This window comes from Orbicella faveolata, unplaced genomic scaffold, assembly GCF_042242905.1.
Source record: "Orbicella faveolata isolate gen_17 unplaced genomic scaffold, um_ofav_v1 contig_24, whole genome shotgun sequence".
NCBI lineage: Eukaryota > Metazoa > Cnidaria > Anthozoa > Scleractinia > Merulinidae > Orbicella > Orbicella faveolata.
The window spans coordinates 25,767,501-25,793,339 of NW_028301552.1; the positions used below are offsets into that span (position 1 = coordinate 25,767,501).

The 25,839-nt window shown below is 39.1% G+C and overlaps 1 protein-coding gene, 1 non-coding gene and 2 pseudogenes across 5 annotated transcripts in view; 2 read left to right on the plus strand and 2 right to left on the minus strand.

Moving 5' to 3' along the window:
* LOC110053785 (uncharacterized) overlaps nt 1-25,839 on the plus strand; it is a 123,941-nt gene that overhangs the window by 94,764 nt on the left and 3,338 nt on the right. For 3 of the 4 annotated variants that reach the window (XR_016207827.1, XR_016207826.1, XR_016207828.1), the window contains 2 exons: nt 17,430-17,568; nt 18,676-20,644. Coding sequence is in view for 1 of the 4 variants with exons in the window: in XM_089291453.1 (XP_089147579.1) it covers nt 17,430-17,568 (139 nt within the window). In the remaining 3 variants the exon portion in view is untranslated. The remainder of the gene's footprint in view (nt 1-17,429; nt 17,569-18,675; nt 20,645-25,839) is intronic. The other variant, XM_089291453.1, reaches the window with a different exon arrangement.
* LOC149111043 (uncharacterized) lies at nt 4,386-5,066 on the minus strand (annotated as a pseudogene).
* On the minus strand, nt 5,158-5,814 carry LOC149111044 (uncharacterized; annotated as a pseudogene).
* Trnag-acc (transfer RNA glycine (anticodon ACC)) lies at nt 18,699-18,772 on the plus strand. The gene has a single exon. It is a non-coding gene; the product is annotated as a tRNA-Gly (tRNA).

A 25,839-nucleotide genomic window follows, 5' to 3' on the forward strand; every position in this document is an offset into this window, starting at 1 on the left:
ATTTGATCTTGTAAACTGCTCCCTGTCTGTCGTTAGGTTCGTCTCTGTCTTTCACGTTGGTCAGTAAGTGTCGTAACGTAGTTGTAGGTTTGTGGGCTACACGAATGTTGTAGGACTGTAGGATCCGCGAGATGGTCTCAGAAGTGCCCTTAATGTAAGGTATAGTCACTGTAGTAACAGGCGTAGGGTTCCTGTTCGTAGCGTCAGCTTCAGTAGGTCGGTAAATGTTTCGTCTAATAAAGTCAGCGTTGTAGTTGTTTTTGTGAAAAACGTCAGTCACCAACAACAGTTCTTTTCAGAACTACACTCACCCGGACGATCACACTATACGAACTATTAATAATGTTTTATCGTATGGGCCGGGCATGATGCCAAATAGTTTTTCTTCTATTGTTGGACTAAAATTCGAATTATTGACAGCATTAAACCAGTCGATGACGTTTTTAACAAAGCTCTTAACAAATTCGCAATCATTAAATGTGTGATCAATTGAATCATGTTCAGTGCAATAGAGGCATTCATCATCCGTTTTGATTCCGTATCTAAAAAGTTCCTTTTTTGTTACAACAATTCTATGAATAAGTTTGAATTGAAATTCTTTTAATTTTGTTTCCTTACAAATGTTTTTCAGCAAGGAAAATATTTTTTTCCATGTCTCCCCATCCAACTGCATGGTTTGATTCCATTTCGTTGGGCCAGTTTGACACCTCGTGTGAATTTTTTTGTTAATTAAACAATAGAGGTCCCTAGTTTTGGCTTTGACTAAGTTAATTTCTGTCAAGTCGTCTAGTTGGAAAAGGGGGTTGTTCTCGATGTATGGTTCGCTTTCTGGTGGTAATGTGTTTTTCACTTTTGTGGCTAGATGCTTTGGTATCGCACTTACAACTTGATAAAATTGGAGAAAGTTTGTTTTGCAAGCGAATTTGTTTTTAAATTCTTGATAAAACATAAACTGGCCATTGCTATTCAACAGGTCGTGTATAAAAAGAATGTTATTGTTAAGCCATTCACTGATGAAAATGGGCTTCCCTCCAACCAGGATTTCTTCGTTATTAAATACGGTCATATCCTGTCCTCTGTCATAGTTATACAAGGTTTTCAATTCATTAAAAAACTTTAAAATGTCTTTATAAAATGATGGCAAACCGTCGATATATTTTGTGTCGTAGTTACATCTTAAAAGAAATCTCAGACCGCCGTATTTTCCTAGATGATGGTCTGGAACAGTTTTCCAGCTTTTTCTTCCCGGTGCGAAAAGTCTTGGAATCCAAGCTAACCTCAGTGCCTTTATCATAGTTTCTACATCGATCATACGTATACCCCCTTTATCTCGATCTTGATAGAGCCCTTCTCTTTTTATTTTGCCTTTTTTGTTTTTCCATAGAAATCTAAACAGTTTTATTTTGATTATTGGTATTGTTTCTTGAGGTACATTGAGATTTGATTGCGAGTAAACAAGTTGTGATAGTGCCAGAGATTTTATGATTAGTACTCTCCCAAATAGTGTAAGGTCACATGCCCTCCATAGGTCCAGATTTGTTTGCAATTTTGTAACTTGTGGTTGAAATTATGTTGGTTATTTCCCTTTTCGTCGTACGAAACATGGATTCCTAAGATTTTAACCGGGTTATGTAGCCATTTCAGTTGTAATGGATTGCCCTTATTATTTTTCAATTTTCCCAACCAGAGCGCTTTTGTTTTCTTCTGGTTTAATTTAAGGCCCGCTAGCGTACCAAAGTTGTTGATTATTTCTAAGGCCTTTTTGACAGAGGCCAGGTCAGCACACACAAGATTTGTATCATCTGCATACTGGCTCAATTTCAGTTCTTTTCCTAATATTTCAATTCCTTTGACGTGTAGGTCTTGTTGGATTTTATTGGCCATTATTTCTGCTGAAAGAATAAACAAATACGGGGATAGTGGGCACCCCTGACGGGCTCCTCTAGACGGCCGAAACCAGTTTGTCAAAAAACCATTGTTTAATGCTGCACTCTCTATGTTGGTGTAAAGGTGCTCACCCATTTTTGAATACTCATACCGAAATTGAAGACATCCAGTGTTCTCATTATAAAGGGCCATTCAAGTGAGTCAAAAGCTTTTCTGAAGTCTAGAGACACTAGAATGCCTGGGATGTTATGCCTCTTAGTATATTCCATACTATCGATTATGAGGCGGATATTTTTCCCAATATAGCGCCCTTTTATAAACCCGGTTTGGTCTGAGTTTACTAGCTTTGGCAGTGAAGCTTCTATTCTCCTAACTATGGCCTTTGTTGCTATCTTGCAATCAACTTAAGTAAAGTTATTGGTCGCCAGTTTGATAAATCTAACAGGGAGCCGTCCTCCTTTGGTATAAGAGTAATGATGCCTCTTCTTTAGGAGATGGAAAGCTCATTTGTTGAAGCTTTTGACGATGTCCTAGCAGTTCGGAAAAAAACTTATAAAATTCTACCGTAAAACCATCCTCACCTGGAGACTTGTCATTTTGGAAAGTTTCTAAAACCTGTTTACATTCGTCGTACGTTAAAAGGCCTTCGAGTTCATCTCGCTCTTCATCAGAAAGCTTAGGCAGGCGCAATTCCTGAATAAAGCTATCCTATTCCTCCTGTGTTGCGCTAGATGCTGATGTGTATAAATCATTAAAGTAGTGTTCAATAGCGTCTAAACCTGGGTCTCACTTTTAATAATCGTTTCATCCTCCATCCGTAGTTGAGATATAGTCTTTTTATTGTAGTTTCTTCTCTCTAAGTTAAAAAAGTATTTGGTGGGGCGCTCACCTTTTTCCACCCATCTACATTTTGATCTAAAGATTGCTGCATTTCCCTTCTTGGTGTATATTGTGTGAAGTTCTGTTTTGAGATCATCAAATTCGTTTAAGACCTGATCCGTGGCAGGGGAATGAAAATTATTACAAATGAATTCATCTAACACCTGAAGTCGATGTGTTATTTCCATTTCCCTACAATTTGTTGATTTTGCTAAATTTTTGCTGAAAGAGATGGTTGCTGCTCTAATTTCCATTTTGAGCATCTCCCAAAAAAGCCGTTTGTCGGTTAACTTGGAGTAATAAGAGCAAGTTTGAAAATATGTTTTACGTATTTTGTTGACATAATCTTCATTATTCAGCAGAGAATTATTAAATTTCCAGAGTCCGCATCCTCTAGGTGTTTCATTAGACAAAGACAATGATATGTAAATTGCTTTATGATCAGACACTATAGCAGGATAGATTTCACTCTGTCAAGTTTTTGGCCACCAAAAAAAAGTCTATCCTGGATGTTACTTTTAAAACCTTAGATTCGTAAGAATACTTGCACAATTTTGGATGTCGCTCTCTTTGAATGTCCACGAGATCCAGTATATCCATAGTAGTCAGGACTAAATTTCTATAATTGGTTGCTTTCCAGGGCTTGCCACCAATTTTATCATTCTTTGATCAAGTGCAATTCCAGTCACCACCTACGATCAGTGTAGTCAGTTCTGATTTGTCTATAAGACAGTTATTTAGTTCTTGCAAAAATTTGTTGTTCACCTTGATTGTTTGGGGCGTAAATATTGCAGAGCGATAGCATTAAAGAGTTGATAACAATAGTAATTAACACGATTCTTCTGAACTTGTTGCTAAAAGAATACTCGATTTTGTCCTGCACCGAGGGATGGATCAGAATGCAAACACCTTTGCTGTGTTTGGTGCCATGGGAAAAGAATATTTTACCTCCCCATTCATTTCTCCAAATAATTTCATCGTTCACCTCAGAATATGGTTCTTGTAGAAAATAGAGTTTTGATTTTTGAACTTTAAGGTACGAAAAATACTCCTCCTTTTACTTTGCTCTCTTAATCCTCTTATGTTTAACGATGTAATGTCATAAGTTAGCTTGTTAGACATGCAGAAAACTGAAAATTATGGTAAATTAATAAAGAAATAAAGAGTTTACCTTCTGGCCTCTCGGGCACCTGGTTCCTGTCCCCACCTACAAGTCCAAGAGTGCATCATACTACTGTGATTACCTTAGAGATTCTCCAGGTCAGTTTTTTCATAGATTCTGATCGGACTTCCGTCCGGGGAAGTTTTGAGAAATATTTTTCCGGCCATTGACCATACAGATATCAACAAACCATCCTTTCGCTTTTGGTTCGCCTGTTTAAGGATATCCTGCCTGTAGGATGTTAGGTTCTTGTTTAGGTAGATTTGTCCTGATTCTGCTCTAGTTGCCACAGTTGAGTCGGGATATAGGTCAGAGACGTGGACATGTTTCAACTCGGCTCTCCTCTTGTACATTCTTGTTTTCGCTTTATGGCTTTGAAACTTTACAATAATTGGTTTTACACCTTTCCTGTGGAGCTTGTTTGATATTTTGATGTCGTTTGGGTTTATATCCACCTCTAAAGCCTCGGCGAGCTTAAGGACAACCTCCTCGGTTGAAGTGTACGCGGATTCCAGGACTCCATGGATTTCGAGTGAGTTTTTTCTAGTATATTGTTCCAGTGCGTCTCGGAGATCGTATAATTCTGCGATTTCCGCTTCTTGGTCGTTGATTTTTTTTCTCGCTGCGGCTAGCTGAATTTCCAAATCGTCTTGTTGTTTCTGAGACTTGGCCAAGGCTGTTTTAACGTTGGTAAGCTCACCTTTCTGTTGTAAGAAGGCGTTCCGCAGCTCAGTGACCTCGTTGGCAAGTTTTTTGTTTTCATGAAGAATATTGGAGACCGTAATCTGAATGTCAACCAGCATTTCCTTTAGTTCTAAATGATTAGTCTCCTCGGCGCTAGCCTTTGATGCAGTTTCTTCCTCGTTGGCGCCAGACAACGCTTCGTCATTATTAACCTTAGATGTTATTTGAAGCTCGGCATCCGCCATGTTCGCATGTTTGGATCCTTGTTGGTCTTCTTCGACAGAGCCACATTCTCCTCTCTTGTGCTTTCCTTTGGTCTTGCCTTTATCTGGCATATAGTAGTTTTTATAGAAGTAACCAGAGAATGACTCGATTTTTTGGGGACGATATTGCTCCCTCACAAAGTGTGCGTCCTCACGCTAGCCCCGTGCATGCTCTCTCCTGTTGCTGTTGCTCGACCAAGGATAATGTGGTTTGGAGACAACAGCTGTGGGTCGTTGGGATTATTGGAAGGGTATCCTAGTGGTCTACTATTGATGAGGCATTCAACTTCTGCAAAAATTGGAGACATTTCGTTCCAGGAAAGAGACTGAGAACCCACGATTGCTTTCAAGGCATGCCTTGTTTGCTTCATAAGACTCATAAATTCCACCCTGGTGTGGATTGAGGGGTGTGGTGAAAATCCAGTGAATTCTGTGGAGAACAGAAAATTCTTTGATTTGATTTCTTCCCTCTTGTACTAGCTTCTTCAACTCCTTCTTGGTTCCAACAAATGACTTGCCATTGTCCGAGATCATAGTGTGTGGCCCTCCATGGTGTGCTGCAAAACACCGCAGGGCATGCATGAATGACTGAGTGGACAGATCTTCTACAATCTCCAGATGAATGGCACGAACAGTTGCACAGGTAAACAGTGCTCCCCAGGCTTTCTTTGTTCTCTTTTGTCCAGTTTTCAAGTTGAAGGGACCAAAAAGATCAACACCAGTCACAGAGAAAGGAGGAGAAAATGGTTTCAACCTCTTGGGGGGCAAATCAGCCATCAGGGTACTATGTGGTGGCTGGCGAAGCTTTCTGCATATTGTACAATCTTTGACTGTGCCCTAAGCAAGGTTTTGCCCATGAGTTATCCAGAACTTGCGGCAACTTTCTGACAGGGTTCTGTCAGGTCCACCATGCTCAACTTGAGTGTGTACTTCTTGCATAATCAGCTTGGATATGGGATGGCTTGCTGACAAAAGCATGGTGTGGATCTCTTCATAGGTAAGGGGTGCATGTCTTAGCCTTCATCCTACTCTCACCACACCTTTAACAGATGGTGCCAAATCGCTAAAGCGATTTTGCCAATCTTCCAGATCCCTCTGTGCTGACATTATCCAGTAACACTCTGCTTGATTCATCTCTTCTGGGACCAGAGGTCCCTTGCGTACTTTTTCTTTTTGCCTTTTTCTTTGCATTAGACAGGAAATGCATGCAGTGGGCAGTAACTCTGAGCAGTCATTGCCAGCTGGAGAAGGTACTTGCTTTAAAATATCTTGGTTCTGGACAATGGCTCCGACCGGTTGGTGTTTTTGCATTCTTCATCCTGGGGTCATTTGCCATGGGGGTATCTAGTTTCTCTGCGGGCCATTCTTCCCTGGGTATCCTCAGGAAAGTGGGACCTTTCATCCATCGGCCATTGAGTTCCTCAGTGGGAAGTCCTCTGCTGAGGTCATCTGCTGGGTTAAGGTCGATCGGAACGTATCTCCAATGCTCTTCATTCCAGGTGGATTGGATCTCTGTGACACGAACGCCTACAAATGTTTTCATAAGGCAGGAGTCTGAGCGAAGCCAATGGAGAACTACCTTTGAATCAGACCATAATTCCACAGACTCGGGTTTCTCTTTGAATTCTTCATAAATTGTTTTGGCGAGCCTTGACGCCATTAGAGCTGCCATCAATTCCAGATGCAGAATTGTACTTTGATGAAGGGGGGCTACTCTTGCTGTGGCTGAAATCAAGCGAACTTCAGAAACATCTGGTGTGGGCCACAGCAGGTGTGCAACAGCTCCATAAGCATTGATGCTGGCGTCTGCAAAGACATGCAATTGAGATGGTCCACTTGTAATACTTGGTTTAAGACATCTTGGAAATTTCACGCCCTTTAGCTTCTCTATATCTTCAAACAAATTACGCCACAGGTCTTTGATCTCCTCTGGTAAAGGATCATCCCAGTTGAACTGCTTTGACCGCCAGATATCCTGCAAGGCAACTCTTGCCTTGATTGTAACTGCTGAAGCCAGTCCGGGTGGATCATAAATCTGAGAGATCTTCGATAGGACTGATCACTTGGTGAACGCTCCAGTAATTTAAAGATCCTTCACAGCAAAATTCACGGTATCTGTTTGAGGGTTCCAGCGAACTCCCAAGGTCTTAATCTGCCTATTCTCCATCCAAGTTGATATCTGTCGCTGGTGGGACTACCTTGGCTGGGTGTTGCTTTTCCAACTCTGTCCTTTGGGGTGGCTGGCTTGAGTGGATTACTGTCTCGCTTTTCGTTTCTTTCTAGCTGGGAAGAACAGTACCATTCTTTTATCTTAAAACTTCTCTGGGCAAGAGCCTTATCAAGCACTGTCATTTGGCTTGCTGCTAACTGTGGGGTGGGACGCAAGTGAATCAGATCGTCCATATAACGATCACAGTGCAAAATTATGGCAGCATCGGGGTACTCACTCTCATTTTCTTTCACGATCTTCAGCATGGCATAACTGGCTATGTCGGGCGACGGTTTGTCACTCGCGAAAGGAGGTACTTTGTGGGCTGTTTCTTGGTTTGGAGATTTTGCCACAGGAATCAAGGAACGTGAGTGTCTCTCTCCGATAGGAGGATCTGTAGTTACATACAGCAAAACCAACAAGGTCTTCATGGAAATGCAGCAGGATGCCCAGCAAATTTCCAATGAGGCAAGTTCCTTTGCAGAGGAACAAATTCAGAGAGGCTCCCTGATATTGGGAAGTGGGGTCAAAGACAACTCTAAGTGGAGTGCTTGGTTTGTCTGGTTGGTAACACCATGACGTGGCAGTTAATGGAGAGGTTTGACATCGGGCTGCGATTCTTCTTCTGTTAGTGGGTGAGCCCAGCCGTTTTCTATATACTCCTCAATTGTGCAGTTGCACATCTTTGCCTTTCCTTCATTCTTAGACAAGCTTCGTTCCAAAGATTTGAGCTGTCGCTCTGCTAGCAGATAGTTGTTTGGTAGTAGGTGAGGATCCTTCTTCCATGATAGGCCTATGACATAACGATTCTCTTTAGTACAGGAGGCTTCAAATAAATCCATAGCCATTTGATCTTCTGTGGACATTACCATCTTAGGACATGAACAGTCACGTGCCTGTACTCCCAAAGTCTCAAAGTCATAGAATCTTTCCATGTTCAGTTTCTGAACAAAGCTAATGGAACAAGTCTGGGTGGTTCCTTTAGAGCTGTCTGAGCCAATCATGTGCCATCCTAAGCGTGTCCGCTTCCCCACTGGCTGGAACAACAGACCTTGATGCACCTCTTCTTCAGCATGAAGATGGCTATACTGAACTCCTGGGATCGAGTCAATAGGTCCAGCCTTATGAGGAAATTCGACATCATGTAGGTTCGAGAAAGACTTCAGCCATGGTCTTTCAAGGGTAGGAACATTCAAGATGGTCTTGTCGATTTCATGGGCTTCAACGGTGAATTCTTTTTCTTTGTCCAGGGGAGATCCAGAATTTCAATCACCTACTTGCCTTCTGTTGAACTCTCTCGCCTCCAACAACTGTTGGGTAAATTTGCTCGCTTCTTCCCTAAAGGCCTAGAGCTTTAGCAAAGTCCTTTCGTATCACGGTTGTGCCTGCCCACTATCCATGAGAACATTTCCTTCCTGGACTTTTCCATTCGCTACCTTAAATTGGACTCGAACCACTGGCATGATACTTCCTTTATCAAGGATTGATGCTACTCTGCTGTTAGTGGTAGGGTCTGTGTTAGTTTTGAAATGCCGATCATTTATCAACTTCCTTTGCAACTTCCTACTGATTTATTATCAGTTATTATTCAAGCCAAGTACGTGATTTCAAAATCAGAGCTTTCATAAAATTGTGATTTTCACACGTATGTAATAGTTCTAGAAATTTTGCCACTAGGAAGTTGTCTTTATTGTGGGCACCACGTTTCTCACAATGCCCTAGTCTTTTCACGTAGCATAGGCAATATAAGATGACGCGCAACTTCTTTTAGTCAGAGATTGTTAGTGAAGTTACACCACTACCGTGCTACGATCAGAGGATCCAAGTTACCGCTATTTCAAGTGTATTTCGCTGTCTCTTTGCTACCTTTTGGTGTGAGTCGTCAACCAAAGTGCGTGAGTTCTTATTGTTGTAGTTATTTGCTAAGTCGTGAATTGTTAGTCTTTTCTTTGTCATGAAAAGGTTTCATTTAGTTTATCTAGGTTTTGTTGAAATCGCTTTCACAGCTCTTCTATCGCTAAGGCTTATTGTCAAGTTGCTTTATTATTCCAATTGTCATATGATTACCAAATTGTGATTCTTTCACGCTATATTCAGCTATTTTGCGCGATAGCCGTTGATATTTTCGTTTGTTACAACAAGAGTTGTTATCGTCTCAGTTTTATTAGTTTCAAGTATCAATTGTCACGTCTATTTGTTTCATGCTGTGATCTTGTTAGTTTTATTATGATTTTTCTATCCTGTTAGATTTGTATTTTATGCCTTATCTAGGTAGGACGTATTCTTAACTATCGCTTTTCAGTTCGAACCTACTACATCTACTTGTACGACTACTACTCCTATTTGTATCTGCTACCACTACTAGCGATCTACTGGTTTTCCCTATTTTTTCAGTCGCTACGTATTGTGAACTGTAGATCTATGGACTTGATCTGTCATTAAATCAGTTGAATCTGCCAAGTGGAGTTCGAATATCTCGCACCACGCTACCCCTGTAGTTGTTTAAGATTTGAGTAAAGGCAACCTCTAGAATCTTTACAATTCATGTAGGTTCGAGAAAGACTTCAGCCATGATCTATCAAGGGCAGGAACATTTAAGATGGTCTTGTCGATTTCATGGGCTTCAACGGTGAATTCTTCTTCTTTGTCCAGGGGGAGATCCAGAATTTCAATTGCCTACTTGCCTTCTGTTGAACTCTCTTGCCTCCAACAACTGTTAGGTCAATTTGCTCGCTTCTTCCCTGAAGGCCTAAAGCTTTAGCAAAGTCCTTTTGTATCATGGTTGTGCCTGCCCACTATCCACGAGAACATTTCCTTCCTGGACTTTTCCATTCGCTACCTTAAATTGGACTCAAACCACTGGCTTGATACTTCCTTTATCAAGGATTGATGCCACTCCGCTGTTAGTGGTAGGGCCTGTATGGAGCAAGGGGTGATGAATTTGGGTGCAGCCATTCTTGTTGCATTTTTTCCTGGACCTGCATTCCCTCGTCAGATGGCCTCTCACTAAACATGAAAAGCAAAGGCAGTGGTTCTGAGCATGTTGTATTCTATCTTCTGGCAAACTATCAGCCATAGTGGGGCAGTCATGGACTCAGTGCTCTGCCTGACAAATGTAGCATTTTGGGGGTTTTCGTGGGGCCTTTGTATTTGAATGAATTCCTCTTCTATCGTCTCTTTGAAAGCTGGCATTTCTTGAAGTGTCCATCGTAAGAACATCACCGAAATCGGGATCAAATTCCACCTTTACACATTTCCTCACCAAATTGCTAATGTGTTCCAGTAGAGGGATTTCATTCTTTTCTCTGATGTCTGTGGCCACATTCTTCCACTTTTCAATTAGATGATCTGGCAGACATCTGACATCTTTTGGAGATTGTCATTGGCGTTAACGTTGGCGAAGTAATTGATTTGGCAAAGCATTGTTAAGCAATCGATCATGTCAAGGGAAAACTCAGGAAGGGCCTGTCTGTCATCGGGCTGAATTTTTCTTTCCGTGATTTTTCTGTTGAATGCTCTAGCAATGACGCTTGCCTGGCCAAAGTTTTCCTTTAGCGTTTTCAACGCAGTGGTATACATGACTCCTTGTGAACCAAGACCAGATATCGTGTGCTCTGCGTCGCCGGTGACATGTATTCTTAATTGCACCATTCGCGTGTCATCTTTCAATTGTGGCTTGTTGTGGATGTGGATTCTAAACTATTCAATGAATTCCACATATTGTAGTGGACTTCCATTGAATGGGACCAGCTTTATAGTTAGAATATCCTGCTTGCTTTCAGCTCGTATAACACATCTACGATAGACATTTCGCAGACGGCAAATGAAAGACGTGTTTCTTCAAATTCCACCAGATCACTTATCCATGCATCGACGGGGCATGCTATTTTAGGAGATTGAATAACTCCAGATCGCATGACGTTAGGTTGGCAGGAGGAACTGATACTTTCTGAGCCGCTTTCTGTTTTGGGTTGTCCCAACGAGCTTTGTTCTGAAAACGCATTATTAGCAGACGATTCATTTTGCTGTGAATTGTTATCAACTTTGGGAGAGGAACTTGCTTCCAAATCTATGTGGCCATCTACAGGTGGTGGTGGATCATGTTCCTCCAAATTGCTGCTCCCTTGTGCGGTGGAAGGCGCTTGTTGTTGAACAATGCAGGGAACAATGACTTGTTGTTGACCGCTCACGCTATCCTGGAAATTCTCGCCAGCTCCGTGAGATGTGCTTGGCTCCGAACTTTCGCTCCCTTGTGCGATTAAACCAGGTGTTTGTTGCTGAACAAAGCTGGGGGTGGGAACACTGACTTGCTGTTGACCACTAGCACTTGGGCCTCCCAGTGTTTTGAAGTATGTCTCAACTTCAATACCAAAGACATTGTCAGTGAGCAAATTTTCCCACTTGTCTAACTTTGGGACTTAGCTGAGGTCTACATTGCCATAAAGTTTGGCGTGTACATCATGGACCAATTGAAAATCCTTTCGCAACTCCTTGAGTTCCTTTTCTATACGTTGTTTGGTTTGGTCCTAATCTGTAATAAATTTTCAGACCCTATTTATTGTACACATGACTTTACCTCTGAGTTGCTTTCTCTTATTTTTCAGCATTAAGGAAGGGTCCTCTGTTCCCACTGAACTTGACTTAGTGCCTTCCGAGGTTCCAGTGGCATGACAGGATGTAATAACATCTTTACCATCGGACATAGTTCCTTGACTTGTTTGTTCCTAATTACCAAAGACGGATACCTCCTTGTTGCCTATAGGTCAGCTCTTCTACTTGGACAAGGCTTGTTGTTCTTCAGAAATTTTGGTGCAGAAGGTGACAAATGTATCAAGCCACCAGAGATTTCTTTAATCTTTATTGATTAGTAGATTCTGAAGAGTGGATCTCTGTGGCTTGGGAGAACTAATACGACGAAGCTTGAATGCAATTGAATGTGCGCAATACCGATGCTGATCACAACTGAAATTGAAACCTTAAATTCTAGTCCTGAAACGAACTATTCATGAGCTGTCAAATAAAGGAAAACGAACTATTCATGAGCTGTCATATACAGGAAACCACAATCACTAAACTATTTAAGACCACAGAGAAACATAGAAAAATAATCACGCCTATTTCAATAATCACGCATTATTCAAAGTCACGCATTCTTCGTAAATCACAGACTGTTCGTGTTCATGTTCATAAATCACGCAGCAAAAGTAGCACAGTTCATAACACCCTGAAAAGTGCTGAATTAGCAAAATAAAACTCTTTGCAGTATCTTGAATTGAAACACTCTGATCGCAGTATTGATGGTTGAGTCAAATGGAATTTGATAAATAGCTACCCAGTCTAAGGTTTTGTCAGGAATAAGACCTGCAAATTTGACATTGCTTGTTGGTTCTATTGTTCTCATAGTCAGAAGATGTTTGTAAATTTTTTACTACAGTGTAGTTAAAGCTTTAATTCCTACAGCAGTATTATCATTCAGTTTGACAAAAATTGGATCCGAGTGCAAGTTTCTTACTGGTTTCACTGACAAAATGTGATTCCTCAGAAATAAAAATTGCTAAATGATTTTTTGAAACTTTCTCTGAATATTCCCTACCAAGCACTGTTGCAAAAATAACAATTAAAAAGATAGGTCACCATATATACTTGCAAAAGAGATATTCAGATACAGATACGAAGGGCCAATTTTACCCCATTTGTACCTAATCACACGCATTATTTTCTCAGTTTACATTACATTTTGCGCTAGCTGGAAGTGAAATTTTTAATTAAAAAAAACTCTTATTAAAAAAAACTTGCCAAGTAGAAGGTCTGGAGCATATGGAGCAATTTTTTTAAGAATTTTTAACTCAAAGGTGATAAATTGTAAACCAAAATTATGTAATAACAAATAATTGATAGGTCATCATGCTTGTTAAAGAGAAAACGAGCACTTATTTTGCTGTTGGGCTTTAAGGTTGAAGGAAATGTCTCAATGTTGTGTATGCGCACATGCTCATGTACACCCACTAATGAGGTACCTTAACTAACATGTGCTACTCACCAGGGAGGGAGTCAATAATTCCAAAAGGTAATTAGCAGTTGTTAGCTCTCTCTACTTCAACCCATTAAATCCCACAAAGTTCCTTGACTCTGCTAACATATCGTTAATTATTGAAATTCTCATCTTTATCAAATTTGGGTGATAAAAATGATTTGTTCTGAATGCAGATGAATTTATTTTTTTCAAATTTATTAGCTATCTTAACTCCCCATCTAGGGTTTTGTTCTCCTACTGCAACAAGGAAGCCCAAGACTTAAGGCATTTCTTATAGAAACAGGGAATGATATTGAAAGCTTACAAACAGGAATCTAGTATATGCTTTCAAGAATGGCCTTCATCAGCAGCATATCTTTTAAAAGAAAAAATTCAATTCTTTAAGCTTCAATGACAGCTTACAAGTGAGTCATTTTTAACCTCTCCCTTCCCCTCCCTTCCAAATTTTGTTAATAATTATTACCAACATTTAACATTTTTTTGGTTACATTTCATTTACAACTTTTTCGAATAAGTGGTTTTGGTTAAGTTATATATGAATTTTAAGATGATGAGAGACCAAAAGATTCCCCAGGGTGGTGAGGTTTGCCTTTTCCATTGAGCCAACAATAATTATCTTCACAGATTTGATTTTAAGTTTCTTAAAGCCATTTGTAGATCCCTAATATTTTTGGCTATTCTGACAGTTAGGCCTGGTTCAAACGTCGAACTTTACATGTGCCCAACCTAATACCAATTTGGGTCGACCCAAATAATTAAGTTCGGCAGTTGATTCAAACGTCGAACCTTATTTAGTCAAACTTAATTGCAAAGATAAAAGAGACACTAATGCAAACGGCGGTTATTGCTGACCAAAGTGGCAGAAACAGTGTGGGAAAGACGAATTGTGGAAATGAAGAGCTTGCTTTTCTTGTAAGTGCGATCAAGGAGGGTAGCACAAGTCAAAGAAAGCGACTCCAGATGCAGTTAGCCTTTGACAACCAAAGACGATTTTTAAATTTGGTTTGCCTTCTATTATTGCTTATTCCCAAAGGAACATCACAGTTCAACTGTGACGAGTCTCGTCCAGTTCGATTCGTTCCTGTCGTTGGTTTCTTCAAGATTCATTTATGTTGTCATTTTCTCTCAAAAACATGACTCGCAGTATGCCACCAGACTGCCTGCTCTCCAACCCGCTACACTCTTGTCGCTTTCAAATACAGAACAGGGCAAGCAGAAGTGGTTTATGCACATCAAGTGAGTATATTTTGTGCTCTCGAAGCACGAGGAACACATATCTTCCCGCTCTTCCCGCCATTTTGTTCCAAAAGATCAAAACAAGCTGTGTACGCATGACAAATGGGAAACATGCAGAACACTGGGTAAAAATTAATTTATTTAATATATTTGTAATGTATGCATCAGGTTCGGTACATGAAAAGTTCGATGCTTGAATCGGAGTTGCTCCGTAGTCGAACTGACCTACTGTCCATGTTGAATTTTATTCTCGGGTCGACCCAAATAACATGAGTCGAACTTAATTGATTCAAACGTCGATCTCGTCATGTACTTAATTGGGGCTATTAGGTTCGGCTCATGAAAAGTTTGACGTTTGAACCAGGCCTTAAGGAATCTTAAGAATGCTGTGTATGTTGGCATCACCCTGTGATGGACCCAGTTGTAAGATGTCACTTTTTGCAACATAGGTTTGAGGTCAGAGCAACTGCCAAAAAGATTAAGTTAATTCCAGCATTAATTTATGTCCCTCAAAAACATAGTTAAATCATCTGCAAAACTTAAGTAAGTTTAATTTCTTTGTCATCGACCTCTATTCCTTTTATTTCTGTATTATTTCGCACAGATGTTGGCAGGACCTCTAGAAAGAGAATAAACAGGTAAGGAGAGAGCAGGTCTCCGACATTGCCTCTCTGTACAATAAAATAATGCAAAATGAATACATTTTTTATAAAATACTGGTAGTAGGTCTTGATCAATTTGAATAAGGTTAGGCTGAAGTTGAAAGCTTCTAGTGCTTTCATTAAAAATTCCAGATTCACAGAGTCAGAAACCTTTCAAAATCAATGGCAACTAAAAGCTAGAAATCTTATTCAAATCAGTGTACTGCATAACTTCATCAATGATTCATAGAGCGTCTAAAATCAATCTATTCTTAATGTAGGCATGTTTATCTGGGTGAATGATAGTGGACAGTGTCTTGCAAATTCATGAAAGCATTGTAGGTCTTGTCCACAGTTTAAAAGACCTTTCCAGGAAGGATGTTTTAAGACCCTGGTTTAATTTTAGGATATCCACACTATTTAAAAATGCTCCAGCTATCTCAGCATCTAACTCTCTGAATAAAAGTCTAGATCAAATTCTAATTTCCTTCATCATCCATTTAGGGTCTGAGGTAAAAATTAATGATCTGAGAGTTGTATTTATATTCAGGTTTCTTATGACACTTTTCTCCTTTTCCAAGTTTATGAAGTATTTGTTATCTTCTCGCCCTGCTCATAGCAGTGAGCACGATATCTTATCATTGACCCTTGTGTGATGTGTAATCATACATTGCCTCATCCTCTTGTTTTAACTCTTCTCTGTCCTTGATATTTCCATTTGTTGAATCCTGATCACAGTTCTTCAGGTTTTTTAAGATCCTCTTCTCATTTTCCTGAAAGTAAATGTCCCTTTCTTTAGCTAGTTGTGATTAGGACTTGGCATATTCTAGATTTGGATTTAGTCCCATTATACTACCCTTTAGTCTGAAAATACTTGAAACTCATCAAGCCAATTTATAGTATTCTCATTGTTGATAATCTGCACATATTTGGGATTGTCTAAAAGGCTAGCCTTAAGTTTCCAAACAGAGGGACCATGTCTTTGTTCCTCTGTGAAAGTGAAACTGATGAATGATCACTTCTGAGGGAACGACCTATCTCAATTTTCTTGACAGAGTGCGGCAAATTATTGCTAACAAGCCAAAACTCCAGTCATCTTTGAAATTCTGAAGAGCCATTTTGCCATGTGAAGCATTGCTTGCTGTAATGAAAAATGCACCTGTAAAAGATTTTTAACATCCATCAAGAAATCAACCTGTTCCTTTTGATTGTTGGGTGAGAGAGGCGAAATTAAATGTGGATCCTGAATAATTACCTCTAGAATAAACGGCACGCAATGCATGCAGAAGCGATGATGTTTAAAAATTGTTCCTAGAAGATTGGAACATAAGCAGACAAACTGATTCTTAAACTTTTGAGTTAGAAATTTTAGGAGTTTACATTCAAGTAGTTCATGTACCTGGTCCATCTTGTTAGTCCATGTGCTAGGGGGTCAGCGAAATGTACCAACGCAAAAGAAAGATTAAAAACTAAAATAAAAAGCACTCTGCTGAAAAGTTCCCCTCTCTGAAATCAACACCTTATTATCTTTAAAGATAATAACTTGTATGTATGGAGGATATGTTCTTATTTTGAGTTTGCTCGTGAATGCCAATTTATCTGATACTGTATAAACAAAAATCCACCCCTCAATCTTGTAAAAGCTACAATTAAAAGCACTCTGCTGAACCTACAAACAGCAAAGGAAAGCAGTAAAGGAACTCTTAGAGTGCATTTCGCTTCTACAGGGGGATAAAACGTGCGCGACATAAGCGCACGGACATAAGCGCAACGAAACTATGCAAAATCACTATCCAAAGGAATGCACGCACGCCAGCATAAAGCGATGACGTCACACAATATGTCATCGCTTAAAAATGAAAAAGCCATTGAAATCAGAGCATGACTGTTTCAGCTCAAATTCCAGATCTGCGAGTGTAATCCCATTGAGATCAACTTCTCTGGTGCTATACGTCACTCTCATAAGCAATATCGACTTTCTGGTTTTTAACCATGGGAAGACTACTTTTATTTAGGGTATTAGGGGAAATGATTTTGTTGATAACCATCATAGTTTATCAACATAATATGCAAGGCCATAATACATAATACTTGGAAGAAAGTGAAATAATTGATTTGATACAGGCCACCGGCAATAAGGTAGAAATTTGATAATAAAAGGGGACACCTTAAAAGCTAAAGTCAAGGGTTGTTCTAACAGGTTGTATTGTTGTCATGGTTACCTGTTATATAAACAGGATGACCACAACTTGTTAGCCAATGATTGAGCATTTGTGTGATACCCTTATTGTATGATGATATGACAAAGAGTGATTAGAGTATTAAGAGTATTAATCCATCAAAGCATAAGTGATGGAAAGAGCTGGAAACTATCCAGCCACAGCACGTATATTTAATCATAGGAAATAACTGTTTTACGTTTTGAAAATTTCAGGTTGCTCAGGCAGTGGAACCCACAGCACCTCCCCAAACTGTATTTGACCCTAGACAGGGACCATATAATGGACCACTGCCTCATATTTACCCTAATCTGTACGACCCTGGAGCCCCCCTTCATGATCCTAGTTTACCTGGTAAGAACTTAAATGAAGCAGTATCCCATAATTATAAGCAATATCGACTTCCTGGTTCTTAACCACACGAAGATTGCTTTGCTTAAGGATGGAGAGTGAAGACCCCAAATATTAAGGGAAACGATTTGTCAACCAATCAGAGCCATTTCTAAGGGGCATTAAAATTTCTCACGATCAGAACTAAATAATTTAAAGTACAACAATTCTAGTGGCCTGAACAATATCCCTCAGTGGCTACTCAAGGATAAATAAATGAATTCTGCTGCTTTTATACCTAAGCCACTGACTAAAATCATCAACACCTCCCTCGCGATTGGAGTTGTTCCTGATGAATAGAAGTGCACCAAGGTAACGCCAGTGTTTAAAAAAGGTAAAAGCAGTGAAATGGATAGCTATCGTCCAATCTCTGTTCTGTGGGTTGCTTTAAAGATATTTGAAAGAGCTGTGCATTGCCAACTGTATCAGTTTCTCAGTAGATATCAAATATTAAGCCCTTATGAGTGCAGCTTTTGGAAAAATCACTCCACCGAGTCAGCATCAATATCCTTTACACACTGTACAATACATGGAATGGACCAAGGACTGGCATGGCTTTTACTAAGCTATGGAACATTTTTGACACCGCGGATCACAAGATAATCGTCTCAAGGCTTGAAGCAGTTGGAATTTCTGGAACGGAGCTGTCTAAGAAATCATACTCAGCAAGTCAGCCTTGAGAATTTTTTTCTTTTTTAATTGGAAGACAATTTAAATTACTAACTTAACATACAATATTAAAATTGCTTATATCACTAGCACTACTTACAATACTGACTCTACTTACAATATTAGCGTCACTTTCAATACTAACATTTATTAAGATTGGTCATCACAGTTATGCACACAACTTAAGCAGTTGTGAAATTACAAGTACATTACGAACTTGCAAAGTGACCAACCCCCATTTGACTAGATAGCTCAGTTGGTAGAGCACTGCACCGGTATCGCAGAGGTCATGGGTTCAATTCCCGTTCAGGCCTGAATTTTTTCCAGGCTTTAATTTCACAACTGCTTAAGTTGTGTGCATAACTGCGATGATCAGTCATATCTTCATATCATTCTCTGCAGCTCAAATATATGAATATTTCGCCGACCGGTTAGCTCAGTTGGTAGAGCGTCGGACTACCGTGCGGGAGGTCTTGGGTTCGAGCCCCAGACCGGACCAACACTCAGGGTCTTAAAATAACTGAGGAGAACATGATGCCTTTGCAATGACATCTGCAAATGGTTAGATATTCTAGTCTTCTCGGATAAGGACGATACACCATACGCCCCATCTCCTGCATCTTCAGTGTTATGGTCAGTAGGGGACGTTAAAGAACCTACACACTCGTCGTAAAGAGCAGGGCACGAAGTTCCCGGTGTTGTGGTCTGGTCTTTGCCCATTGTGCTGTTGAAATGCTCGGAGACATTAGCTGTTAAAGCTACTCTACAATCCGAGGGTAAATAAAGTATACTACTAATACTACTACATGAACTTTCATATATTCTCTTGCATTCTTCACTTTCTACGGGTATATTACGAACTCACAAAGTGGCCAGCTCCCAGTTGGCTTGATAGCTCAGTTGGTAGAGCACTGTACTGTTATGCCAGAGGTCATGGGTCCGAATCCCGTTCAGGCCCGAATTTTTTTCTGGCTTTAATTTCACAACTGCTTTAGTTGTGTGCATAACTGCGATAATAATAATAATAATAATAATAATAATAATAATAATAATAGTAAAATATTTATATAGCGCCAATATCCTAAAAGTTCAAAAGCGCTTTACAGGGAGAAATATTAAAAACACTTAAGACAAATAAAGTAAAAATAAAAAAATGTCGCTAAAAAGTTATAAAAATGCTTTCTTAAAAAGGAACCTTTTTAGTTTATGTTTAAAAAGGGACACTGAGGAGCTGTTCTTGATGTCAGACAGAAGAGCGTTCCAGAGTGTAGGAGCTGCTACAGAGCTGCTACGATGATCAATCATATCTTCAAATCATTCTCCACAGTTCAAATATATGAACTTTCATATATTCTCTTGCACTAACTCTTTGGTGATTTAAAAAAAATACATTCATTGAGAATTAAGTTTAAAGTTTTTGAGAATGAACTGTCTGGAGCCAGCTTTATTACGTCGGCAGTACTTGATACTTGGTCCCTTGCTCTTCATCTTGCTTATAAATGATCTTCCTACTCGTTTACACTGACGACACTGTTCTTTTCTATTCAAGAAGAGATGTGCAGGAAATTAAGAAACTGCTTTGTTGTGATTTTGAAGTGATTGAGAACTGGCTAGAGACAAGAGCCTTTTCCTAAATAAGTCTAAAACTGAGTGTGTACTTTTTGAAACAGCAAGTAGGCAGAGCTCAGTTACAAACTTTTCCATCTATGTCTTGTGAATTTGATTGAGTGGGGGTCAGAATTTACAGTGTGTTTACTGATAGCAGGGCACCCAGACAATGAAAATCAATCAGGTGGCAGAACTGAAACAATAGATTCCAACATTTTCAAATCCAGCCAATCAAATGTCCGGTATGTAAATTCGATTTTTTACTTACATATATACGAAATTTTAGCTTTAATCTTAGTGGTTTTATTGTTAAGCATGTATAAGGCTTATAAATTTTTATTTTTGGTCGGGCCTCTATTGATAGCAGTATTATTGATTGAGCTGACAGAGTTACCCTGAAAAAATAAAGGTTTACTAACTTAGTTGTCTCTCACTCTACAGTGTGTTCATGAAGCACCAAGAATTAGTTGTTAATGTTGAAAGACCCTCAATTTGTAGGCATTATTAGGGGAGCTTATTGAGAGTTTTTATCTAAACTGATTTCCAAAAGTAAAAAGTAATCGTGAATTGAAATGTGCCCTATGGTACATTTTATGGCAACTTCATGATAACTATAATTATCGGGACAAATATCTGTTTCTCAGTGGACAGATTGAGTTCTACTTCTTTTTTTTGCTTTCCAAAAACTAGATCTCGTTTTAGCCAAAATGACCATATTGGTTGTTTGGCGAAAGGACAGTGAAAAACAAGAAGCCATATCTGAGTAAGTGTGTATTTTTAAAAGAGGTGAGAAAGTTTACATATGAGGTCATTTAATTGCCATGGTTCACAAAATTTTAAGGTATATATTATTTTTCCAGATTATATGAAACTTTGTTTATGCTCTGAAATTTCTCATACTTGTGTCATACTCTTATAACAGTTTCTGGCAACATTTTTATTCACAAACTATAAAACATAGTTACAGTTCATTTTTTACATACATTTATGACATAATCAGGGCAGAAAAACACTCAGGTCAGATTGCCGGGGAAAAGTAAATTTTGCTCTTGGGCAAGTGAAAATAGAACTTCAGTGGCCCGGTGGGCAATTGAAATCAGCCTCAGTAATCTTGTGAGTCTGAATGAAAATGTCAGCTTGATTAATGATAATTTCCAGCCAAAAGCTATTTCAAAACTTAAGGCTGCAAGATTAGTTAACCACTGAGTTGAAAACATGGATTAGTCTGGAATCCAAGCACACTTTGTTCACTTTGTCCTTGGCAAGTAGCGTTTTAGTGCGGGCAAGTGAAAATTGAAATTTACTAGCCCACTGGGCAAGTGAATTTCAATTTTTTTCCTGCCCTGATAATATGTGAAGTGATAAATCGAATGATGCAATCAACTATTTTAATTGATTCTAATAAGTCCAGGTTACAAGTGTCCGACTTGTAATTACAGGTGTAGCGCTACGTGTAAAAGATGGTAAGAATCAAACTTAATGAAACTTTTACAAGAGTCCAACTTGTTAATCACAAGTGCAAAATACGAGTTGCATGTCCTTGTAAACATTGCGTACGACTTGTGAAACAGATATTGGAGCGTCAAAACATGTCATCTTTTAGTGAAGAGGAACTCAACAAGGTCGTGAGACGTCACATTATCGGCCAACCTAGGAATTTTGAAGAAAGACGGCTTTTTGACATCGAATTTCCAAGGGAATTTCAAAGAATTTTAAATAGGCTCGCAGATTTTGAAAGGGCAGCAGAGATATAAACATTTGCATTTGTAAAAATACACATGCATTCAATCAAATTTTACAATTGTAAGGCTACTATTGTAATTTACACTTGTATCCTGACTCACGATACACGTGTAAATTCCAGTGTAGAAAATACTTTTATCGAATTCTTGTATTTACAAGCCGGACTTTACACGTGTAAATTACACGTTAAAACTACAAGTGTAGTTTCTTTATTGAATTGACCCCTGTTCTGCTACATACATTTTCCATTGAAATGTATGTTCTATAGAGTCTGGTCGGAGACAAAGAAGTGCGCGCTTCATTCTCAACTAGTCTGAATTTGAAGAGCTCCTTTTTGGTCATTATTATTCTGTACAGTATCCTGAACGAGAATTGTCTTAATTTATTATCCTTTGTGGATTTATATATAAACAAATTTTTTTCCCCCAATCTGTGAAATAATCAGGGAAATAGTTTTTTCAGTTTTTAATACCAGTCGGTTCGGTGATACAGTTTGCATTGAGGATTTTATAGTAGTTTTTGCAGCGCATTTCGGTTAAATCTAGGGTAGCAGTCACTGAAGAAGACAGTTTAGCTGTGTTTGACAGTTCTTGTGAGGGTACTTCAATTGTGGCAGGGGGGACTCCTGTATGAAAAGGTTGGGGATGTTTGTCTTTTCAGGTACAAATCAAGGATTCTGCTGATCTGGTCTCACTTAGGGTATTGATGACGAAATGTCACCATTCTTAGCTGTCAAAGTATTCTTTAGGGAGCACTCGAAGAAATAATAATGATAAAAGAAACACTCTCATTTGTTTTCTACTGATCTCCCAAGTATGCGAGTCGGGTCTACAAGTGCATGCGGGATCCTTTCTTGAACGGTGGCTAGTAATTGAACCTATTTCATTTTTAGTGCAGAGTGCACTATTGGGATGGTTTAGGGGGCTACTGCTCGGTAAGGCACTAAGCACTAACACAATAAGGTGCAAACTTTAATGTTTGTTTAATTAATTAATTTCAATAAATCAATTAGCCTTGCAGGAAGGGGGCTGGGTGGGATAACTGAAGGTACCCGTCTGCATTACACAGAACGTGTCTTACTTACGTTGCTTTCTTTGAAAACTTCACAAAAATATATATATGGTTTTGCAAATCTCATACTATCCTTGTGGTGCTATTCTCTTAAGAACAAAAGAAATTTGCTCCAAACGCATGCACAGACTGGTTAGCGTCAAAGTCGACTATATCTTAGCATTCTTCGTGAATCGCGGACTTCCGGTGTTGAACCTTCCCTGCGGTTGATCCCAGAGGTCACGATTCTTGGTGCTGACCAAAACAAGCGTGGCCTCTGGGGACAAGAATGATATGTTGCAAACGTTGAGTGCTTTTCCTTGTCGTAGAATTAACATAACATGTGAGACCCATGCGTTCTAACTTTGATAGTGTGATAAACTTCGTTCTCGAGTTCAGATGCACGCTTTTTCATTTTTTGAGTCATACCACACTCTCGGTTTGGCCGGGGATAGCAGCTATATTTCAGGTAACGTCAGTTCTCCTTTTTTTAGTGCAAAGAACGCTTATGTGACTGCGTATCTTCTGGAATCTTCCCAAGCTCAATTCAAGAAATGTCGTCTGTTGTTTTATAACTATTGGGTGTTTGCCAGGGTTTAGATAAAGAATGGAAACATATTGCTTCTCCTCAGCTTGTTTGTTTCCTCTCCTTTGAAAGAGAGCCAAAAGTTCATATTCAGCTGAAACTTTCCCGCGTTAGTTACATGTAAAACTAGTAAAATTTGTGACAAAAGAAACTTCATTGTTATTGTCGCATACTCCGCGGCACTTACTGAAAACCTCAATTAATTTCATCAGCCGATGAGGTGACTGTGGGATATAGTTTCGGTCAAGTAAAGATCTCTACCTTCAATACTTCTCGTTGAAACGCTCCTCAGTTGTGTTACTTGATAGCATTGTGCATTAGTTTGACGTGGTTTTATTGTTAACACCAACGCTGGCGACAGAATAAGAATGCACTCTTCTATGACTCGACGTGACTAGTTGATAATTAGATTAGTTCTTATTTATCAGTGAAATGAAAATTTGCGTTTTGAATAAAACAAATCGCTCCTCTTCGACTTTTCAGCAGATATTTCACCTTTATTTTCCATATATCTCCAGCAGTCAGTAAAAAAAACACATCTTTCTTATATTTTTGTTGAAACAAAGGTACCTTGTTGCACACATTGGCGAGGAAAACAAAAATATCAAGCTACAAACATTGGCGTGAAAAGTACAATTGTCACATTTGCTACAATGACTTTTCAAACCGTCTTGACAAACGGTTAATTGTAAGTCTATTTTTGGGCCTTGAAAGAAAACACAAACATGAAACATACACACTGCTAGGATTATGTCTTATCAAGTTTTTTCCGCTCATATTCCACTCATACTGCTGTATTAGTTGACTACCAAGGGAGTTAAATTCAAATTTTCCGACGAGCATCCCTGACCTTCTCATATGGTAGTCCCCCCTTCCCCAGGTTACAAATGTCTAACAAGACAGTGAAGTGAAGGAGTGATGGAGTGAAATTATCCAACCACTACAACTTGGAAAATATAAATATTTTCAAAGTTAGAAATATAAAAAAATGTCAGTTTGTCTGAGGCATAAGCATATCTATGGGGATTAGGTATCTAAATTGTGTTAGTGGGCTAATCGTATCATACAGCCAGAAGTCTGGTAGTATGACAAGAAGGAATGCCATTGGTTCGACAGTTGCAGGATCACATAAGCACAAAGTGTTCAAAAATCTTCTGAATACAGAGGTCCACACGATGCAAGAAACAAAACGTACTGGTTAGGATGCAAGATCTCTTTCTGTTGCAAGCCTGGTAATATGTTAAAAGGGCTGGTTTATTGATTTGATTACTTTTTGGCATACAACATAGGTCGTTCTCAAGGCCAGGGCTATAATAAAAAAATACAAAACTTTAACGGTTCCTTACATCATCAAATGAAATTAAAGGCAAATTAAGCTTCGATTTTGCAATTTCTACTGCTTCTTTTTCATGCAGTTGAGCCATTGCAATTATATGTAGTCCCCTAATCTGTTAAGTCTATCTCAGACTTCAGCTGTACATACTGTCTCAAACATGGTATTTATTTTTCCCTCTCCCTTTGCCAAACTAAAAAGATGGTCGTTTTGGATAAACAAGAAATACTAGATCCATTATTGGAGAAGGGGAGAAATAGCTAGAAATTAATTGTACCCCTAGATTTGAGAATCTAGATTCTTGTAAGGTGTGTACTGTCAAACTAACCTTTTAAGGCCTCTCATTTTGAGTGGAATACACTTGTCTCCCTCACAAAGTTTGACAATAAAACACAAAGATTCAGTGAGGTATTTCATATCTTACTAAAAAAGTTATTGAAAGAACTCTCCATTGTGTTCCAAAAGACACACAAGAACATAGAAAGCTTTTACATGTATGCCTAAAATGTAAAATGTTCCCAAAAGAAAACAGCCCACTTGCTCTTTTGCTTTGCTGACTGATGTAAGCACTTGTGAATTGATAACAACACTCTAGATGTGGTCTCTATACACTTCTTTCGTGTTTGTTAAAATAACAGCATGCTTAATGTGTAACTCAACAAGTCTCTCAGGCACATAAATTATTCCTTTAATAAAGCATTTAGTGTGGTGGCATAGCTCAAACTTTCAGACCAATCGTGCTTTTTTTGCATCTGTGCAAACCTGAAATTAGGGACTCTAAGAGCAGTCATACAGTCATCAGTCGTACACCTGGGTGGAGAGAGGAACTGTGAGAGTTAAGTGTCGTCCCCAGAAATGTAACACAATGTCCCTGGCCGGGGTTTGCAGAAGTTACTTATGTCTTTGCCCTATTAATTGGGTTATCCCAGCCTGTAGGACAGCATCTGTGCAACCACTTCCTAGGAGCCAAGATTCTATTGCTTTAGAGATGCTTTCTCTATATGGAGTCTCCTATGTATAACTACCCACTTATCTTCTTCTATTGTGTTTAGATGACTATGTTGTATTTATTTAGCTAGGGGATATAAGTGTTTATCATAAGCTAACTGCTTCATATACTGGGTCATCATGTTTTTACATTGTTCATAACATCATTATGGCAACCTTAATCATAATTAAACTACGAGTACATTCTGCAAAAAAGAGGGAAATCCCTGTGTGCTTCTCTCTTATGGGTAATGCTTTC